At 26.6% G+C, this 16,458-nt stretch overlaps 1 protein-coding gene across 1 annotated transcript; it reads right to left on the bottom strand.

The window, feature by feature from the left end:
* Positions 1–170: 170 nt before the first annotated feature.
* LOC135929939 (serine/threonine-protein phosphatase 2A 65 kDa regulatory subunit A alpha isoform-like) lies at positions 171–13,736 on the bottom strand. The gene is made up of 16 exons (XM_065466692.1): positions 13,589–13,736; positions 13,457–13,547; positions 13,315–13,415; positions 13,132–13,273; positions 13,002–13,092; positions 12,811–12,958; positions 12,047–12,236; positions 11,745–11,891; positions 11,328–11,484; positions 10,761–10,860; positions 5,387–5,509; positions 3,284–3,344; positions 2,917–3,071; positions 1,907–2,049; positions 1,563–1,654; positions 171–670 (listed from the first exon to the last, which is right to left on the bottom strand). Exons 1-16 carry the CDS (start codon positions 13,700–13,702, stop codon positions 654–656), a joined length of 1,872 nt encoding a protein of 623 aa, XP_065322764.1. The 5' UTR covers positions 13,703–13,736; the 3' UTR covers positions 171–653.
* Between the last annotated feature and the right edge of the window lie 2,722 nt (positions 13,737–16,458).

The raw sequence follows: 16,458 nt of genomic DNA, 5'->3' as shown, positions 1-16,458 counted from the left end.
AAATCGTATAGATTAAATAAGATTTAATCGATGATAATTCACCTCGAATTCGTTATTTCTGCATCTAAAAATTTAAGTGTCAGGGAAATGAAAATCCTTAAAAATTATTTTAAATCATGGCCGTTATTTAGTGTAGAACAAGATTCCAAATAATAGTTTCAATTTGCCTGCCATTGATCCCAATAATTTTCAAATTTATTGTATTTGTTGAAAAGCTTTATGAACAGAACGGACATATTGTAGTATACAATATAATGAATAAAAGAGTAATAGAATTTATATTATTAAAAATATATAGGGGACAATATGATTGGTAGGAGTATTACATTACAAATATACGTTGCGATGTCATTTTTGAAATAATCATATATAACGTTATAAATAAATAAAAAACTTAGTTTACAACTAGTTTAAATTACTTTTTATTATACATCTATAACATTTTATCATAAACAGAAATGTTAGTGAATATTATTCTTCTGTGATATATGATATTAAAAGTAATTCGGTATATAATAAAATTAATTTAAATAATATGTTTTAATACATTTACAAAAACATTATTATATGTAGTTACGAGGAGGAACAAGTCGTTTTTCGCTAAATATGTGATTCCACGTTTAGAGATAGATTTGTAAAAAAATGTAGCAAGATCAACCACCAACACATGCTAAATATATATTTTGTTAATGATGTAATCTTATTTAAAAAATGTTTTAAATTTATTCTAATGAAAATTTATTTTTTTCTCTTTAATTTTGTTTTGCATATTTAAATTTTTTCTAATGCCATATGTATGCCCATCTTAGATAATAAATTAACTTATTTTTCCATTATAAACAAACTCTGGCTAATTATAATTTCATTTCTTTGACAATGATAGGCCTATTTTTATTTCGGTCGGTGACTGAAGTTTTTTGCGTTCTTATAACTTTCCACAAAGGCATAAAAGATGATCAGATTAACCGGTCTCACCCCCTTTATAAAATAAAATTTTAAGAGATATCCTTTCAAAATCCTCGTCTAGGCTGAGTAATCCAATCGTCTGGACCCCTCCCCCTCCAACATTCCCTTTTTTAAAAGCCAGATGGTACTGTACAACTGGGTGGGAACATGAAAAATCTAAACATGTGATTTTTCTTATGTATATATTTTTAAACCAAATCTCATACTTGCTATCACTGGAAGTCAACAGGAGGTCAAAGCGTTCCTATTCACCTCATAATAACTATTTTATTCCAGTGATAGCAAGTACACTTTGCCATCTTTTCAGAGTCTTGTACTTCTGAGTTCATCATTTCAAACTTTATAAATCAAGTTTAGAAAATCCCCTTTAGAATCCAAATTAAAATTAACAAGATGAGACTCATTTGTCATGCATACACCCCCCCCCCCCAATTTTCACATAGTTCATTATTTTTAATTACATATTTGTTATTTTGCCTTTAAAATTGTTTTAAGTTAATTTTTAAAAATATAAATTCGTAAATTAAAATTGATGATAATAATTAATTTATTTGTTAAATCACTTTTATTATAAAATATTTAAGTTTTATTAAAACCGGAAAGAGCCTCAGAAGCATAATATTTGACGTCAAAATCTGTATCTTGAGCCAATTTATCCAAGCAAGGTTTGACTTGATTTTGCATGGTGCTAGTATTAAGAAATATAATTTTTTTTATAATATCATGAGAGGAGTAATCCTTAGAAAAAAGTGAATCAGTTTATTTTCTTCTATAAACATTTATAATAATTGACAGGTTTCCAAAATAATATAATTGGGTATCATGTGATCAAGTGTCCCTGAGCGTTTTAAGAATACATAAACTCGAAAATCGATAATAACCAAATATCTTGTTAAATTTTAAGTATCAATTTTATAAACATAAATATATTTTTAAATACTCGGGCTGGATAGATGAGTGAATCTTCTGAAAAGTCTTGGCCACATTGAAACGTACGTTAGCCACTTTGTCAGTTGATAATTGAAGGCAAAGGGGAACTAAATTTTTGCCCACAAAATCGGCATCTAAAGAGGAGGCTAGGACCTATAAAAATATATAAAAATTTTATATATTTTTTCACACTTCGGTTTAAATCTTTGTGCCGGTTATGAGAAAAATCTCCAGGCTTGCATAATAATTATTGGTTAAAATATTGGGTCAGCCGTTTTTTAAAAATCGAGCTGTTTAACAACACTATAATTATAGGCAAAGATATTGTGAGTTTTATAAATGTTCATGGATATATGCAATTTTTTTACATTCTTGCAGCAAAAAGGTACATTAAATTTTTTTAACACATATATTTTTTAATTTTAGAAGGATAATAATCATTTATAAGTATTCACCATTGGAAATCAATTAAAACTTAAAGTATCAGCGGATACTGATAAGACTGCTACCAACATTGAAATAAAAATTATATTAGGCTTAAAAGATAACAAGTTCCTGAATGGTTATAATATGTGGAAAGATGAAAAGTCCTCAGGTGCAATTGCAACATCGGACCAAGGTATAGTATGACCGTTGTCAATAGCCGCGAATGACTTAGTTCAGAAAATTCACTTCCTCGTAAGTTATTATATTCAATAAAAAAATATTGATTATTTTTTAATACAGTGATATCTTTGAGTTGTTGATAAAGTAATTGTCCCACCTACTTTTCTTCTTCTCAATAATCCTGTTAGGTTCTTGAATTACAAAAATTATTGCCAAATACATGTTAAATTTACCATTTTCACCCATTTTATAAATATCACCTGGCAAATAACTTGTCATTTATTTCATATTAAGATAAATTACTCTGGTTAAAGTTATGGCTTCTAGTGTTTTTAATGTTATAATTTTAAGATAATTTTGTTGGATATCATATATATATATAATATTATTAAATTAATTTTTTTTTAAAATTACATTTATAGCGAACAAAGCCGTCATCCTATGTAGATAATTCTTATCCTGGGCCAAGGCGTTAAGCTTGGGCAAAATGGCCGTCTGAGCCCATTCTTTCCCGAAATTTTCGACCAAATTTTTAAGATTTTGAGTGGCAGCTTCCCTTATGGCATATACTTTTTTTAAAATGACATATAGACGCGTGCAAAATTTTGAAAATACAATGAAAAATCGATAATAAATTTTTAAAAAATAAGTGTATATTTTCTTATAAAAATGACCTTAAGCTTATTCCTTTTTTTTTAATTTAAGAAAAGAAAGCACTTAAATCAATTATTTGTTTTAAAAAAATCCATTCAAGTAATAAATCAAATTTGTATGCATATACCATGGTCAACGAGCCAAGACATAGAAAGATTGTTTAACTTTTCGTCGAAAAACTCTTTACCCTAAAAATAAATATGAGAATATTGTGTCAATTTTTTCATAAATGTTTAGCTGGTGCTGCAATCAGGGTTGGTTCAGGAATTTTAAACTCCATTTCACGAAAATTTTGATAACAGGAACTTAATCGAAACCGATCTTCTAAAAGGAGTCCGAAGGTCCATATTACCATGGGTTAAATGGGTTGCTCATAAATTGGTCTCTACTTGGTCTGTGGTCTCAAAATTCCCAAACAATTTTAAATTTCTTAACCCGAATTCGGATTCACAACCCTGTCTGCAATTATACTTTGGCAGTTATAATCAAATCTAAATTATTACAAATTTTCTTTAGAATATATCTCTTTTCTAGGGTTCTGGACCCTAACAGCAATATCTGGAAAACCAGTCAAACCCGGGGAATTTCGGACCGAAACGGGTTTAAACCCACTTTAAAAAAAATCGGACAAAATTACTGGAATATTTAAAATTATTGAACACTGAAATTACAAAAATCATTGGATAATTTAAAAAAAAATTATTGTTTTGATTTTTTTTCCTTTATAATAATTAAGAAAATTCAGCAATTATTTTGAAATTTTAAAAAGGCTTAAAAATAATTTTAGTATCATGCAGACCCCTAAATTTTTAAAAACGTTACTTCTTAAAATCTATTAGCAATTTTGATCTAGGTTTTTTCCCAGTAGTTGAATGATTTTATGTAAAGTAAAGGGAGTGCAAAATTAATTTTTGGGTTTAACTAGATTTGTTAGGATTAATCTTTTAAGAGCGATGGGTCTGTGTTATTTTCCCAACCAAATAATTGACCTAAATTTTTAAAAATCAATAATTAATTCTATTATTACTTTACAGTTTGAACATCTTAATTCTGATAAAATTTTGCATAATGAGAAGAAATCGTTAGAAAGCATCGATTCAACCTCCTAGTACTTAATAGTTACTGAAATTTCAGTGATCAAAAATGACCCTTTCGAAAAATATGATTTATAAAAGATTTAAATTGGTTAAAAAAAATTATGAAGTTAAAATAAAAATTATGCTCTACAAGGCCTTTTAATATATTAAAGATCCTTTTATATAATAATAGTGTAGTTTTATTTACGTTATGAATTTTGAACATAAAAAGCTTCATGTGTTTTGCCATCCGAATTTCTTTTAATTTAAAATTGGGATAGTCATAGGTGGTTATTGTGATCTTTTTTAAAGTATGAAAAAATATTAAATTCAAAGAAATTCGGAAAGCTTAAATAATTTACATATTTTTTTAAAATGGCGGTTAAAAATTTGTAATTAATTTTTAAAAATTTTGGTATAATTTTTTCCCCACAAATTTCAGATATTTTGAAGAGAATACCAAGAACTGTTCATATAAAAATTTTCAGAGTGGTAAAAAAAATGCTTAAAATAAAATTACCGCTAATAATTTTAATTAGCCTAAAATTTAAAATATAATATATTTGTAATATCTCACTAAATTTCATTTAAAATAATTTAGTAATCATCTTTCCCACGCTTAAAGAATCAAAAATTCAAAACTTTATTGAAAAACATAACATGTGATAAGCCTTTTTCAGTGGAAAATAAAAATATGTGGTCAAAAGATTAATTTTTATTTTTAAATTTTTCATAATTAACATTTTTTGTCCTCTTTCAAAGTTTGAAAACTACTTTTTAAACAATTTTTGGATCCAACCTTATAAAAAAACTAGTTCTATATAGTTATAATAATTATCAATGCTAAATTCATAAGTAATTGATAGAACAAATTAAAATCGCTAGTGTTTATTTTTGGTCATGCATTTATTTGCTTGATTCCTATGATGTGTATTATAAGCCTATGGCTAGGACCAAAATATATGGCCCAAAATGGAAAAACCGTTAAACATTCAAAATTTTATATCCTGGGAATTTAAATTGATTGTGTTATTTTTTTGAATTTTATGATAATTTTTAAAGCATAAAAATGGAAATGAGTAGGTCATTAGGTTAAAATTAAAAATTATATTATAATCCAAATTATGATAGTAAGAAATTTGTGATATAGATACCAAATGGTTAGCGAGCAATGGCATATGTTCAACTATAGCAAGCCTAACTCTCCACTTCGTATCCTCCGCCAATTCGACCACAGCTGGCAACAATGATTGAGTCAATTGTTTAACTCCTATAACCTGAATATGTATACAAATTATTATATCAAGCTGGCTATTACAGATGTCTAAAATTAAAATTCAAGTCTTTTTAATAAATCATAAGAAAAATACTTATTAGTGCCTCGTTTCGGTATAGAACCTATTTTATCAGGTCCAGCCCAAGAAAAGTTTTTGTCCATTGACAAAATATTTCCAATCTCACAGTTAAAATAAAATTTAAGTCAACCCACCCCCCTCCTCCCAGTAAAAAATAATTAATATATACCCAATATAGGAAAATAAGAAAGTAACGTTGTTAAAAATTACTTTCGAAAAGTAACTCGATGCCGTTACAAGTTACATTAATAAAAAGGTTATCAATTACAAAGAAAATTTTAAAAAATTTTACATAACTTACCATTTTTAATTATAATCCCTTTATTTAACAAAATTATTTTGCGAATTAAGGAAATTAAATTAAATAAAGAATTGATTGCATTGGAAAAAATATTATGAACAACAAATTATTTAAGAATAATAAATTTAAAGTACTCATGCCAATTATCCTTTTTTGAAAATCGAATGCTACTAAGTTAGGACTATGCCATTTCTTTTGAATTTATAATTTTTTTATATCATAATATAAAATGTTGAGTAGAAATAGAGATATATCAAATATTAAATAATTAAGCAATTTATTTAAATAATCAGATATATAATCAATTATACTATAATATTGATAGATATAATTTTAAGGAAAAACAAAAATGGTCTATATAAACTTAACATGTTTAATATTACTAAAATAAGAATATTAACATATATATATGCGGCCAGAAAATTTTCCGTTGTAGGAATGCTCTCTTAGAGATCCCCCCATAAACCCTCAATACTTTGAGCATGAGTCAATCTATCCTCTGGCTTTATAAAGTTCTTATTGTGATTGATCGAGTAATGATCATATCCATTCTGAATAAGATTGTTATAATCTGAAAAAATATTAAATTTTAAGATTTATCAATATTTAATTTATTCCTTCCATTTGTCTGTCATTATAGATGAAATCTTGAAGGGTCTTTTATTTCTTTTTTTAGAGTCAGCTATAAATAATTTACCATCATTTCTATTTGATTCCAAATCCTCCTAGTGTTATTTTTTTTTTAAATATGGGATCTATATATTTTGATCATATGTCCAGGGCCCCCTATTTTTCAAAAGAGATGACCTGTGTATGGCAGCAAATTTTACTATTATCTAAAAAAACCTATTGACATATTTTATAGATATATTTTACTATTTTCCAAAAGTAATTTGTGCCAACCGTATTAAACTAAAAAGTCACTATAGAAGTTACAATTTCATGCTATTATGGCAACAAGTGTGATTAATATGAAAATCACGATCTTTTAAAAACCATGGTTCTTCTATATGAAATTACGATCACGATAAAATTTATAAAGTAAAGGGTCCTGGACATGTGATCATAGATGAATTCCATATTTTTAAAAGAAAAAATAATACAGGGAGGATTTTAAAATCAATTGTCATTTGGGTTGTAGGTGGGATATCATGGAACGATGGGAAATATTTTATAGCTGAAACTGAAAAAAGAGATAGAGACCCTTCTGCATATAATCAGTAAGCATGTACATACAGATTCCACTATAATGACGGACAAATGGAAGGGGTAAATTAAATATTCATAAATCTTAAAATTTAATATTTTCTCAAATTATAACAATCTTATTGAAAGTGGATATGGTCATTACTCAGTTAATCACAACAAAAACTTTATAAACTCAAATGGTTAGATAGACCCATACTCAAAGTATTGAGCGTTTATGGAGAGATTTTAATGCGAGTATCCTTAAAACAGGAAAAAAATCATCTTGTCACTTATACATATATGTCAATATTCTTATTTTCGTAATAATAAACATAAATCAAATTTAAATAAATAAATTAAATTTTTAAATTATATAAATTTATATATAACGATTTTTGTTTTTCCTTAAAATTATATCTATCTATATTATAATTATCATGATTATTCAAATAAATTGCTTAATTATTTAGTATTTTATTTTAGGAGTTAAAAAGAAATGGCATAATCCTAACTTAGTGGCATCTAATATAATACGCCTGTCTTTTATGAAACTCTAAATCATTATAACTTCAAAAAACCATTAATAACCACATTCAATGCCTTACCAATTAGTTGATTCGTACAAAAAAGAATAGGAAAAATATAATTATGTGATTCATACAAAAATGTTAAATTATTTGATTGAAGTTTCTGGAAGCCTATTTTTATAATTAATAAACAGTAATTTTAAATTGAGGAAAATCATCATAAAAAGATAGTGAGTGATACTAAGGTAAATATTTAATAATATTGTTAATAAGTATGAAAATTTTTTGGGGTTACCAAAATATCTATATTACACAATAAATTAATTGCATGTGTTAGCGGTGATAGTTTTCATAATTATATTTTATGAGATTTTAGTTTGGTAAAAAAAAAAGTGTTAAGAAATTATATGAAGTGAGATGTGAATTATGTTTTAAGATAGGGCATAAAACTGAAGTGCGTGTAATGAAACGTTTTAATATAGTAAAGTGTTTTAGATGGGGCCATACTGAACATTTAAGTTATAAAACCAGGGCCATAGTCACGGGGGTTGGGGGCAAGATATAGGAAAGAATGAGAATTGATAAGTTAGTGTTGTTAAACGGCTCGTTTGGAGCCAATTTTTAAAAACGGCTAACTCATATCTTAGTCAGATAAGCCTCAAGATTTCGTTAATATACTTTTAGACCTTTGTGCGTTGTATGACTAACTCTTCATGCTTGCAATTTTTCTGAATAAAATACTGAGTTAGCCGTTTTTGAAAATCGGCCCAAAACTGACTGATTAACAACACTAGTCAAGGTCATATGTAGAAAGAGATGACCAATTGATATATGAAAATAGGGATAGTGATTTAGGAAAAGGAACAGGATAAGCAAGAAAATAGTGCCGACCAAAAGATTAGTTGAGCAGGAGATTGGCTGCTTAGAGAATAGAGTAGAACAGTAAGGCCAAAGAAGCCAAAAACAATAAATTGGGAGGTGATAAAAGAGGCGATTTGGCAAGATCTATAAATGATAAGAGTGAAATGTAGTTTAAAAGAACAAAAAAAGAAGTTGAACCTGGTAGAAGAAAATGTTTTGCGAGTACTTAAGTCTCTAAGGGGTGTAGTGTAGGAAATTTTGCGTGGTAGAGAAAATGAATAAAGAGTCTAGGGAATATATATATGGTGCGTCCATGAATACAAATTATGAGTAGCACGGATTTATGAGACATGTAATTTGTGGGAATTGTATCGGGCAAAAATAAAGAAGATATATGGGAAAAAGAGCACCATGGTGGTGATAAACCAAATTTATGCATAAAATTAATAACATAATTTTAATCAGAACCTTTAAAAAGTTTATTTAAAAAAAACAGATCCATTAATCTCAAAATTCAAAATATGACTATAGACTTCTATATGTTCAACTTAACAATTGTTTATAACAAACCGATTTATTTCAATTTCTATTCGTCTATCTATAATAATATGACGTATCAGGTAATTAAAAAAATGATTAAACTTTATTAGTAAATTTCAAACCCTAACCCATATATTTCAAGCCTTTAAATAGCCCAAACCCAGAACTCTCTACTCTAACCTTTAATTCAATTCCTTACTTCAGATATTAACATATTTCATCTAATTAAAGAAAATTCTTCCGTTGATATTCCTTACATCAGATATTATTTAATCATAAATATATTTTATCTAATACATTCCTTAATTTGTGCCATTATCAAACTAGACCTATCACCCATGATGCAAATTATAACCAGTAAATGAAGAAGAAAAAAAGTGATTAAAATATAGATGAAAATTAAAATATTTTTATTTTGATGGAGGATCATAAAAGATCAAATATTAGTTGTGAAATTGAATAATACACAGAAACTGGAGCCTTGATCACAAAAAAGTAAAACACTTTGGAATAATAATCATTAAGTTTAAAATAAGTAATAGGGAATAAAAGGTATGATATAATATGATCTGGTAATAGTACAGATCTTCCCTCTATGGATCCTGCTGGTTCCTTATTTTATATATATTGAGGGCATTTATTTTAAATAAAAGATTTATAAATCAATAAATTTCCTTTACAATTTTTTTTGTATAAAAATATATCACATAAATATAAAATGTAGCATACAACACAAAAAAAAATCATCTTTAAGAAGAAAGAAAGATTGAATGATGTCGATTAATATATTTATTCCACTCTGAAGATATACTAATAAACTTTAATTGAATTAAATTTTTATTTTACATTAAAGAGTTAATAAATATTTTTTTAAAATCCAGAACCAAAATGGATCAAAAAAATATGCCGGGACATCTCAAAATATAGGAGGAATTCGTATTAATATTGTCATTACAAAGTTCTTATGCATCAAGAATCGGTAGTCGAATCCCATCCAATTGGTGTTTTTAAATCAATCAACATTTTCCCAATAAGGCTATGGCTATGATTTTAGCCTAAAAAATTGATTTAAACCTTTAAACTCAACAAAATGATTAAGACAAATTATTAGGATAAAAACTTGGCTAAGCTACAGTGTCAAACCTAACTACAAACGCAAATTAAAATATTATAAGTTTTCGAGCTATAACACCATCATTATAAGAAAATTTTGGGAAAGAACTGAAAAGTTATATAATATCTTCGAACCAGTTTTAACCGTTTTATAACGGTTTTTTAAATTATATTTATTTATTTTAAATGATTGGCATAATTCAAAACAATTTTTAAATATATTAATAAAAATTCATGTGGTTATGTTACTTTTTATGCAAATTTTATAGTAAATTAAGGAATTCTTTAATTTTCAATAATTTAAAACTTGTAAAACCAGAACGATCTGATATGTATTATAAACTAGAACAAATATAAATTCGTTTAAAAATAGGAATGGAACTAATATGCTTATAATTTCAAACTTAAAACTTGAATGAAACCCAGCTGATATACCTATCGGTTTGAGCCCCACTTTAAATTAGTCAAAAAGTATAAGTATATTATACAAAACCAAATTATTTAGATGTATAAGAGTAAATATTAATGACATTTAAATATAATATAAAGATAATAATTAGTTAATATAGCAAAAATAAATAAACAAATTATTATGAGAGAAATAGTCAAAGGAATCAAAACTGGTAACATTTAAAAATAAAACCTTATTGACGGATTCGATGTTGGATATAATGTTGAGTCTGACTTCCGGGCATTCGTCCTTCAGCTGAGCCAAGAATAAAGGCAACAGATGTTCTATAGTGCTGTTTTTGTGTGTAAAAATTAAATTATCTAATATTTTACCAATCCTTTGTATTGGGCTGCATGCATCCTAACATGACTTCTCCTCTTTTTCAAGTCAACATTTGACTTGTATTCTAATTTTAAGAGATAAGAAGTCAGATTTTAGCTTGAAAAAAAGTCATAACTAGAATGCAAGAACCTTCTTTTAATCCTTATCTTTTATGTTATAAAATAAAAATAATAATGAAAGAATAATCTTATTAAAGCTTCAAGAGAAGTGTATTCGTTTTCCCATAATAATTTTGTTGGTGCCAAAAAAACATTGACAGGAAATCATAAAGGATACATTTAAAAACCTTGAGAGATTTCTTATAATATACATATTTTTTAATTTTTTCCTTAAAACCAGTCACGTGCATAGAGCATGCTTAATATTTATTTATAATGAGAAAAATTTTGTTCAATATTTTTTAAAAAAATCCTAAACTGTTCTTTCCCAAGGATGGGAGCCAATCCCATTATAACAGAAGCAAGGGCTGTTTTAACTGCAGTATGTGGATCATTAACTAATTCTTGTATGCAAGGTATGACTTGACTTATCACAAACGTCTCTCTTTCGGCTGGGTCAATGTTTTGACAAAAATCTGCGAAATTAAAGACGTTTTAAAAATCATTTATATAAAAAAGGGTAATATAAAATAAATTGACATCATAATTATTGTTAGTCTAATTTTGATCTTTTTGTTCTCTAAATAATACAATTAAAGTGGTCGCTTTTTATTATTATATAGTTATCTTTTTTCGTTTTAGTAATCTTTTTTCGTTTTAGTAATCTTTTTTATAATTATTATTCATATTATCTGAACTGTTTTTTAGTTATTAAATTATTAAATTTAATGAAAACCTTTTATTTGATTAGTGGCTGAGGCTCTGACCTCAGTTTCACCATCTTTAATCAGATTCAAAAATAGAGGGGTTATGCTATTCAAACCACTACTTGCATTAATGTGACACTCTTCCGAACCTTTTGGCTTAGAACCAGTCTCAGCACCTATATGCATAATTAAGAAATATTTAGAAATTCTTATTGAATCAGTTATTTTTTTAAAAAATTAATCTAAACGAATCTAGTTCATATTATGAAGGCTAGAGTGAAACTTTTTTAAATGAATGAACCTAATTCCTAAAATTAATAATAAAAAAAACCTGAAATAGGAAAGCCAGAAAGAGCCTTCTGAATGTCAGTTATCTTATCGGCAGCCACGTACCTCACCCTCCAACTTTTATCATCGCAGGCTTGCTTAAGCAAGGGAACCACAAGCTTGTCCCGATCTGCAGGGCTGAGCAAGCCAGCCACCACCAGGCTAGGCTCTACAGTTAACAATCGCACTGAATCCTTTATATTATAAAGTATATATTAAGAATATGGAATCAAGCATCAAATAAGGAAAACTAATAGTAATTCCATTATAAATCGAATGAAAAGTGATTTTCAAACAACCATTTTTTAAATGGATAAATCTTGTCATGGAGCTTAAACAGATTGTATATTTTATACAAATTAAAATTATAATGTTCTAGTTATAAACCTAATGAGAGCTATTCTTTTTACAAATCTCAAATTACTAGGGTTGGCAAAAATCTGATTTAAACCAAATAAAAATAAAATTTTAATTGAAGAATTATGGTCTAAGATTGTAAAATATTGTTTTTTTAAATTTCAGTTTAATATTATCTTGCAAATAAAAAACTAATGCTAATGGGAACAAGTCAGGAAATTGTTGAAAAATTAAATAATGATTTATGTTGTAATATTTTTCCAAATAAATAGCAGCAGTCTTAAATATATTTAATGTCATAAAGATTCAAATAGGCCATTGTATTTATCTTCATATTAATAGCAAACTCTTTGTTTTATAGCTCTGTTTTTCCTTTTATAATATTAACATTTTTAATCATAAAAAGGTAACCTGATCATCTTGTGATAATGCAGTAAGTATTGGTATAATATCTGTTGTCAAGAACTCCGGTTCTATAACTTTAGCAAATTCACTTAATTTTCCTGCTGCAGCTCTTCTAACCATTGGTGTGTCATCAGATGCTAGAGATCTAAAATTTCTAAATATAATATAATTTTATTATCATGAAAAATGATCTTTACAGTCTTAATTCTGTTTTAGTAGTGGTTGAAACTTTAGGATATGTGCATGCATATAATCCACAACCAGATGTTCTTGATGTAAACCAATCTCCTATGATAATATTGTAAATTGTTTATAATATAAAATTACCTGTTGATAATCTCTTCACCAAAGGAACAAAATATGTTTCTAGAGCTTGAGGAGTATGTAAGGCTGCTAAAATTTTTAATGAGTCTACTGCCTTATCTCTAACAATAGTTTCTTCAACTGTGGCTAAGCCTTCTAGTGGTGGCTAAAAATATTATTGATAATATCAGTTATAAATTTAAATACCAAAAGGCATTGAACATATTCTGGACCACCAACAAGACTTGTGAATTGGCCCAATTGTTCTGCCAAAGCTAGTAAAACTTCATCTTCATCATATATAGCCTCTGTTATTTATTTCTAATATATTGTACGTTCATATAATTACCTGTCAAAAATGGGACCAACTCGCTTCTTGTTCGCTCTGGACCCAGAGCTAATGCTATAGTAGATAACTTTTTGATACTATTTAATCGACACTATTAGAAAATATATAAGTGATATTGAAAGGTAAACAAACTTGAACATCTTCATTTCTAAGCTCATCGATTAATACGGCTATTGGATATAATGAATCATCATTAAGATTAGGGTTAGTTGAACTAGTTTGATCGCTTTGTTGAATTTCGGCCATTTTAACAAATAGGATAAATTCTAATCAAAACAAATGTTACATCTACAAAATGTTAAGTAAAATAGAGGCATTTGATTATTACTTTACTAAGTTATAGATGTTTGTATATAAAATTCTAAATTTAATTTATTTTGATTGTGATTATAATTAACTATTCACAATATATATATTGTTCATATTTTTATTAAATATTTAATGTGGTATTTTTTTATTTATTTAATAGAATATAAATAAACAAATATCATCACAAAATGAATAAATTATATTTAAAAATTAAAATACTAGTAACGTAGAGATTTAAATTTTAACTACCATTAAATAATTTTTATGTTTAGTCAGCGCATACATCCAGTGTTGTTAAATGACCCGATTTTGGTCGATTTCATAAATGGCCCGTTTATGATTTTAGCCAAAATAATATTGTGTAAAGCTGAAGAAATTTCTCATATAAATGCTTTGACTATATTTGCCAAATCTCAAGGCATACATAATATTATTTTTATAAATTTTATTCAGAACCTTTTTAGAACCAAATCGGGCCTTTAACAGCACAATTTACATTGATAATATTCACTAAACTCTACCCTCCCCCTTCAAAGATCTATGCATATCACAGTTGATGGCGATATTTACACGTTATTAAATACAAGTTTTTAAATGGAATGGTAATCCTTTCATATATTGTAAAAAGTATATATAAATTATTAATATTCTTGTTCTACAAACTTTCAAAAAATTCTAAATGTAAGAGTGTTATTTTTTAAAATTAAATAAATAAAAAAACCTTTCCCTCATTTACGCTGGATGCTTTACAATGCTGGAGTATAAAGTTTACTACTAGGGAAGTAATTGAAAATCATTATTTTATATTAATCAAACCATACAAAAAATTAAGATTTATAAATAGGCATAATTCTATTTGTTTTTGAGTAAAGTTTCTATTGTTATTTTGAATATTAAATCTATCATATTCAATTGAATCATCGACTGAAAATGAGCTTTTTTTCATGGCATTAAACTGACTTCAAAATTTTATTTATATCCTAAAATCCTTTATCATTCCAAATATATTTTTTATTTGGGAACAATAATCATGACCAACAATATAGAGAATTAAAAAATTCACAATAGGGCCACTCATATTTTTCAAATTATAAATAGAAAAATTATAAAATGCATGTCATTGGTTCTGATCTCTTTTTTCAAGTTTTTAAAATAAATTTTGGTTTCCCTTTTTAATAATTAATTTATTCACATCAAAATTTCTAGAGCTAAATAATATTTTTAATACTATAATTGCAATTATTAGGCTTTTAAATAAATAAATTCTTCAAAAAAGAAAAAAAAATTTATTTAAAAAGATAAATATAAGATTACAATATAATAATTTTTATTCTTTTAGTTATTAAAAATATAAGCATTTATTTATTTGCTTCATAAATGTTTAATCTTTAAAAGTAAAATTGCATAAAACATTCATTTGCATGATTTTATACTTTATTTATTTAAAAAAGCGCTTTTTATTTGATACCCTAAAGCTTATATTTTTTAAAGTAATAAAAAAATTACACCAATATTAAATTGTTTGCGCATGATTTTCATAAATTATAATATAAAAAATAAGTATAAATTTTTTAAGGTAGTAAAAATATTATAACTTTTTTAACGTAAATATAAAATTATTTTTAACTTAATAAAGATAAAATTCATTATTTTTAAAACTGTCAGATTATTATTCATTTTTTTAACATTAATATAGTATTAAGATTATATTAATTTTATATAAGAAATTTTTTTGAAAAATATCAAGAAAGCAATACTTTTTTTGCTTCTTTTTCTTCTGGATGCATTAGTAAAGTAGATATATTGATTTGCAAGAATGTGATGTTGATAGAATGTCTAAACCTAAAATTATATTTAAGAATTATAGCATAAAATTATCCTGAAACCGAATCGATGCTAGCTTTTTATAAAAGGGGATGCAAAGAGGTCGTAATTTATATTTTTTAAGTGTCCTATATATATTTACTCCATTTATATGTTATTATATGGAGGGCTTCGCGCCTCCATACCTATGATGGGCCTTCGGTCTGTTTTAGTCACGCCCTCGGCAGGATTTATGGGCATAGATTTATATATTTTACAATAATTAATTATAATTTAACCGTTTCCTAATTGAACTGATATCCATTTTCTTTTAACAATAAATCTATCAATTCTAACTATAAAAATTTTTTAGATTGACAGGGGAATAAATTATTAATGTTTTGTGCAATTCATTAAATCTATTAAATGAGTCAAAAGTTATTCACATAATAAAAGTTGGACAAATAAATTCGAAATTTACAATGTCAATTTTTATTAAGCAGAACGCTATGGTGGTGGTAAGACTGGCACATCGTGTACTATGGAGAATATTTATTCTGTTGAAACACTAGTATTGAGCCGAGAAGACCGATCTGGCATCCATATAACAAATCCTCAACTATCCCGAGAAATAGGTATTTTACCAACTTCAGTGTGGATTAAAGGAAATAAATCCAGGATCTAACCAATGCAAATAGGATTGTCCGTCTGGTACCCAAACAACTTCTACGAAAATACCCTCAGAAGTTAGCTTATTTCATGTAAATCCACGGATGAAAAGCTGTTTACAGTAACTCCACCATATCTAAATAATAGTGTACGTTGCAGATTCAATGAGAAAAAAAAGATTTCCAGTAAATCGATTGCTTCGTATTCGTTCAATTATCTCT

The sequence above is a fragment of the Gordionus sp. m RMFG-2023 genome, chromosome 5 (assembly GCF_954871325.1).
Source record: "Gordionus sp. m RMFG-2023 chromosome 5, tfGorSpeb1-WG-v2, whole genome shotgun sequence".
Lineage (NCBI taxonomy): Eukaryota > Metazoa > Nematomorpha > Gordioida > Chordodea > Parachordodidae > Gordionus > Gordionus sp. m RMFG-2023.
The sequence above is the reverse complement of the archived record's forward strand: the minus strand, read 5'-3'. Positions and strand labels throughout refer to the sequence as shown.

Bases quoted from the DNA above. Each gene is read 5' to 3' on its own strand.
- LOC135929939 (XM_065466692.1), bottom strand. From the start codon at position 13,702: ATGGCCGAAATTCAACAAAGCGATCAAACTAGTTCAACTAACCCTAAT. The intron at 13,274-13,314 runs GTATTTAAATTT...TAATATTTTTAG, and splicing joins AATATGTTCAATGCCTTTTG to CCACCACTAGAAGGCTTAGC. The intron at 11,485-11,744 runs GTTTTCATTAAA...TTAATTTCGCAG, and splicing joins AGCCACTAATCAAATAAAAG to ATTTTTGTCAAAACATTGAC.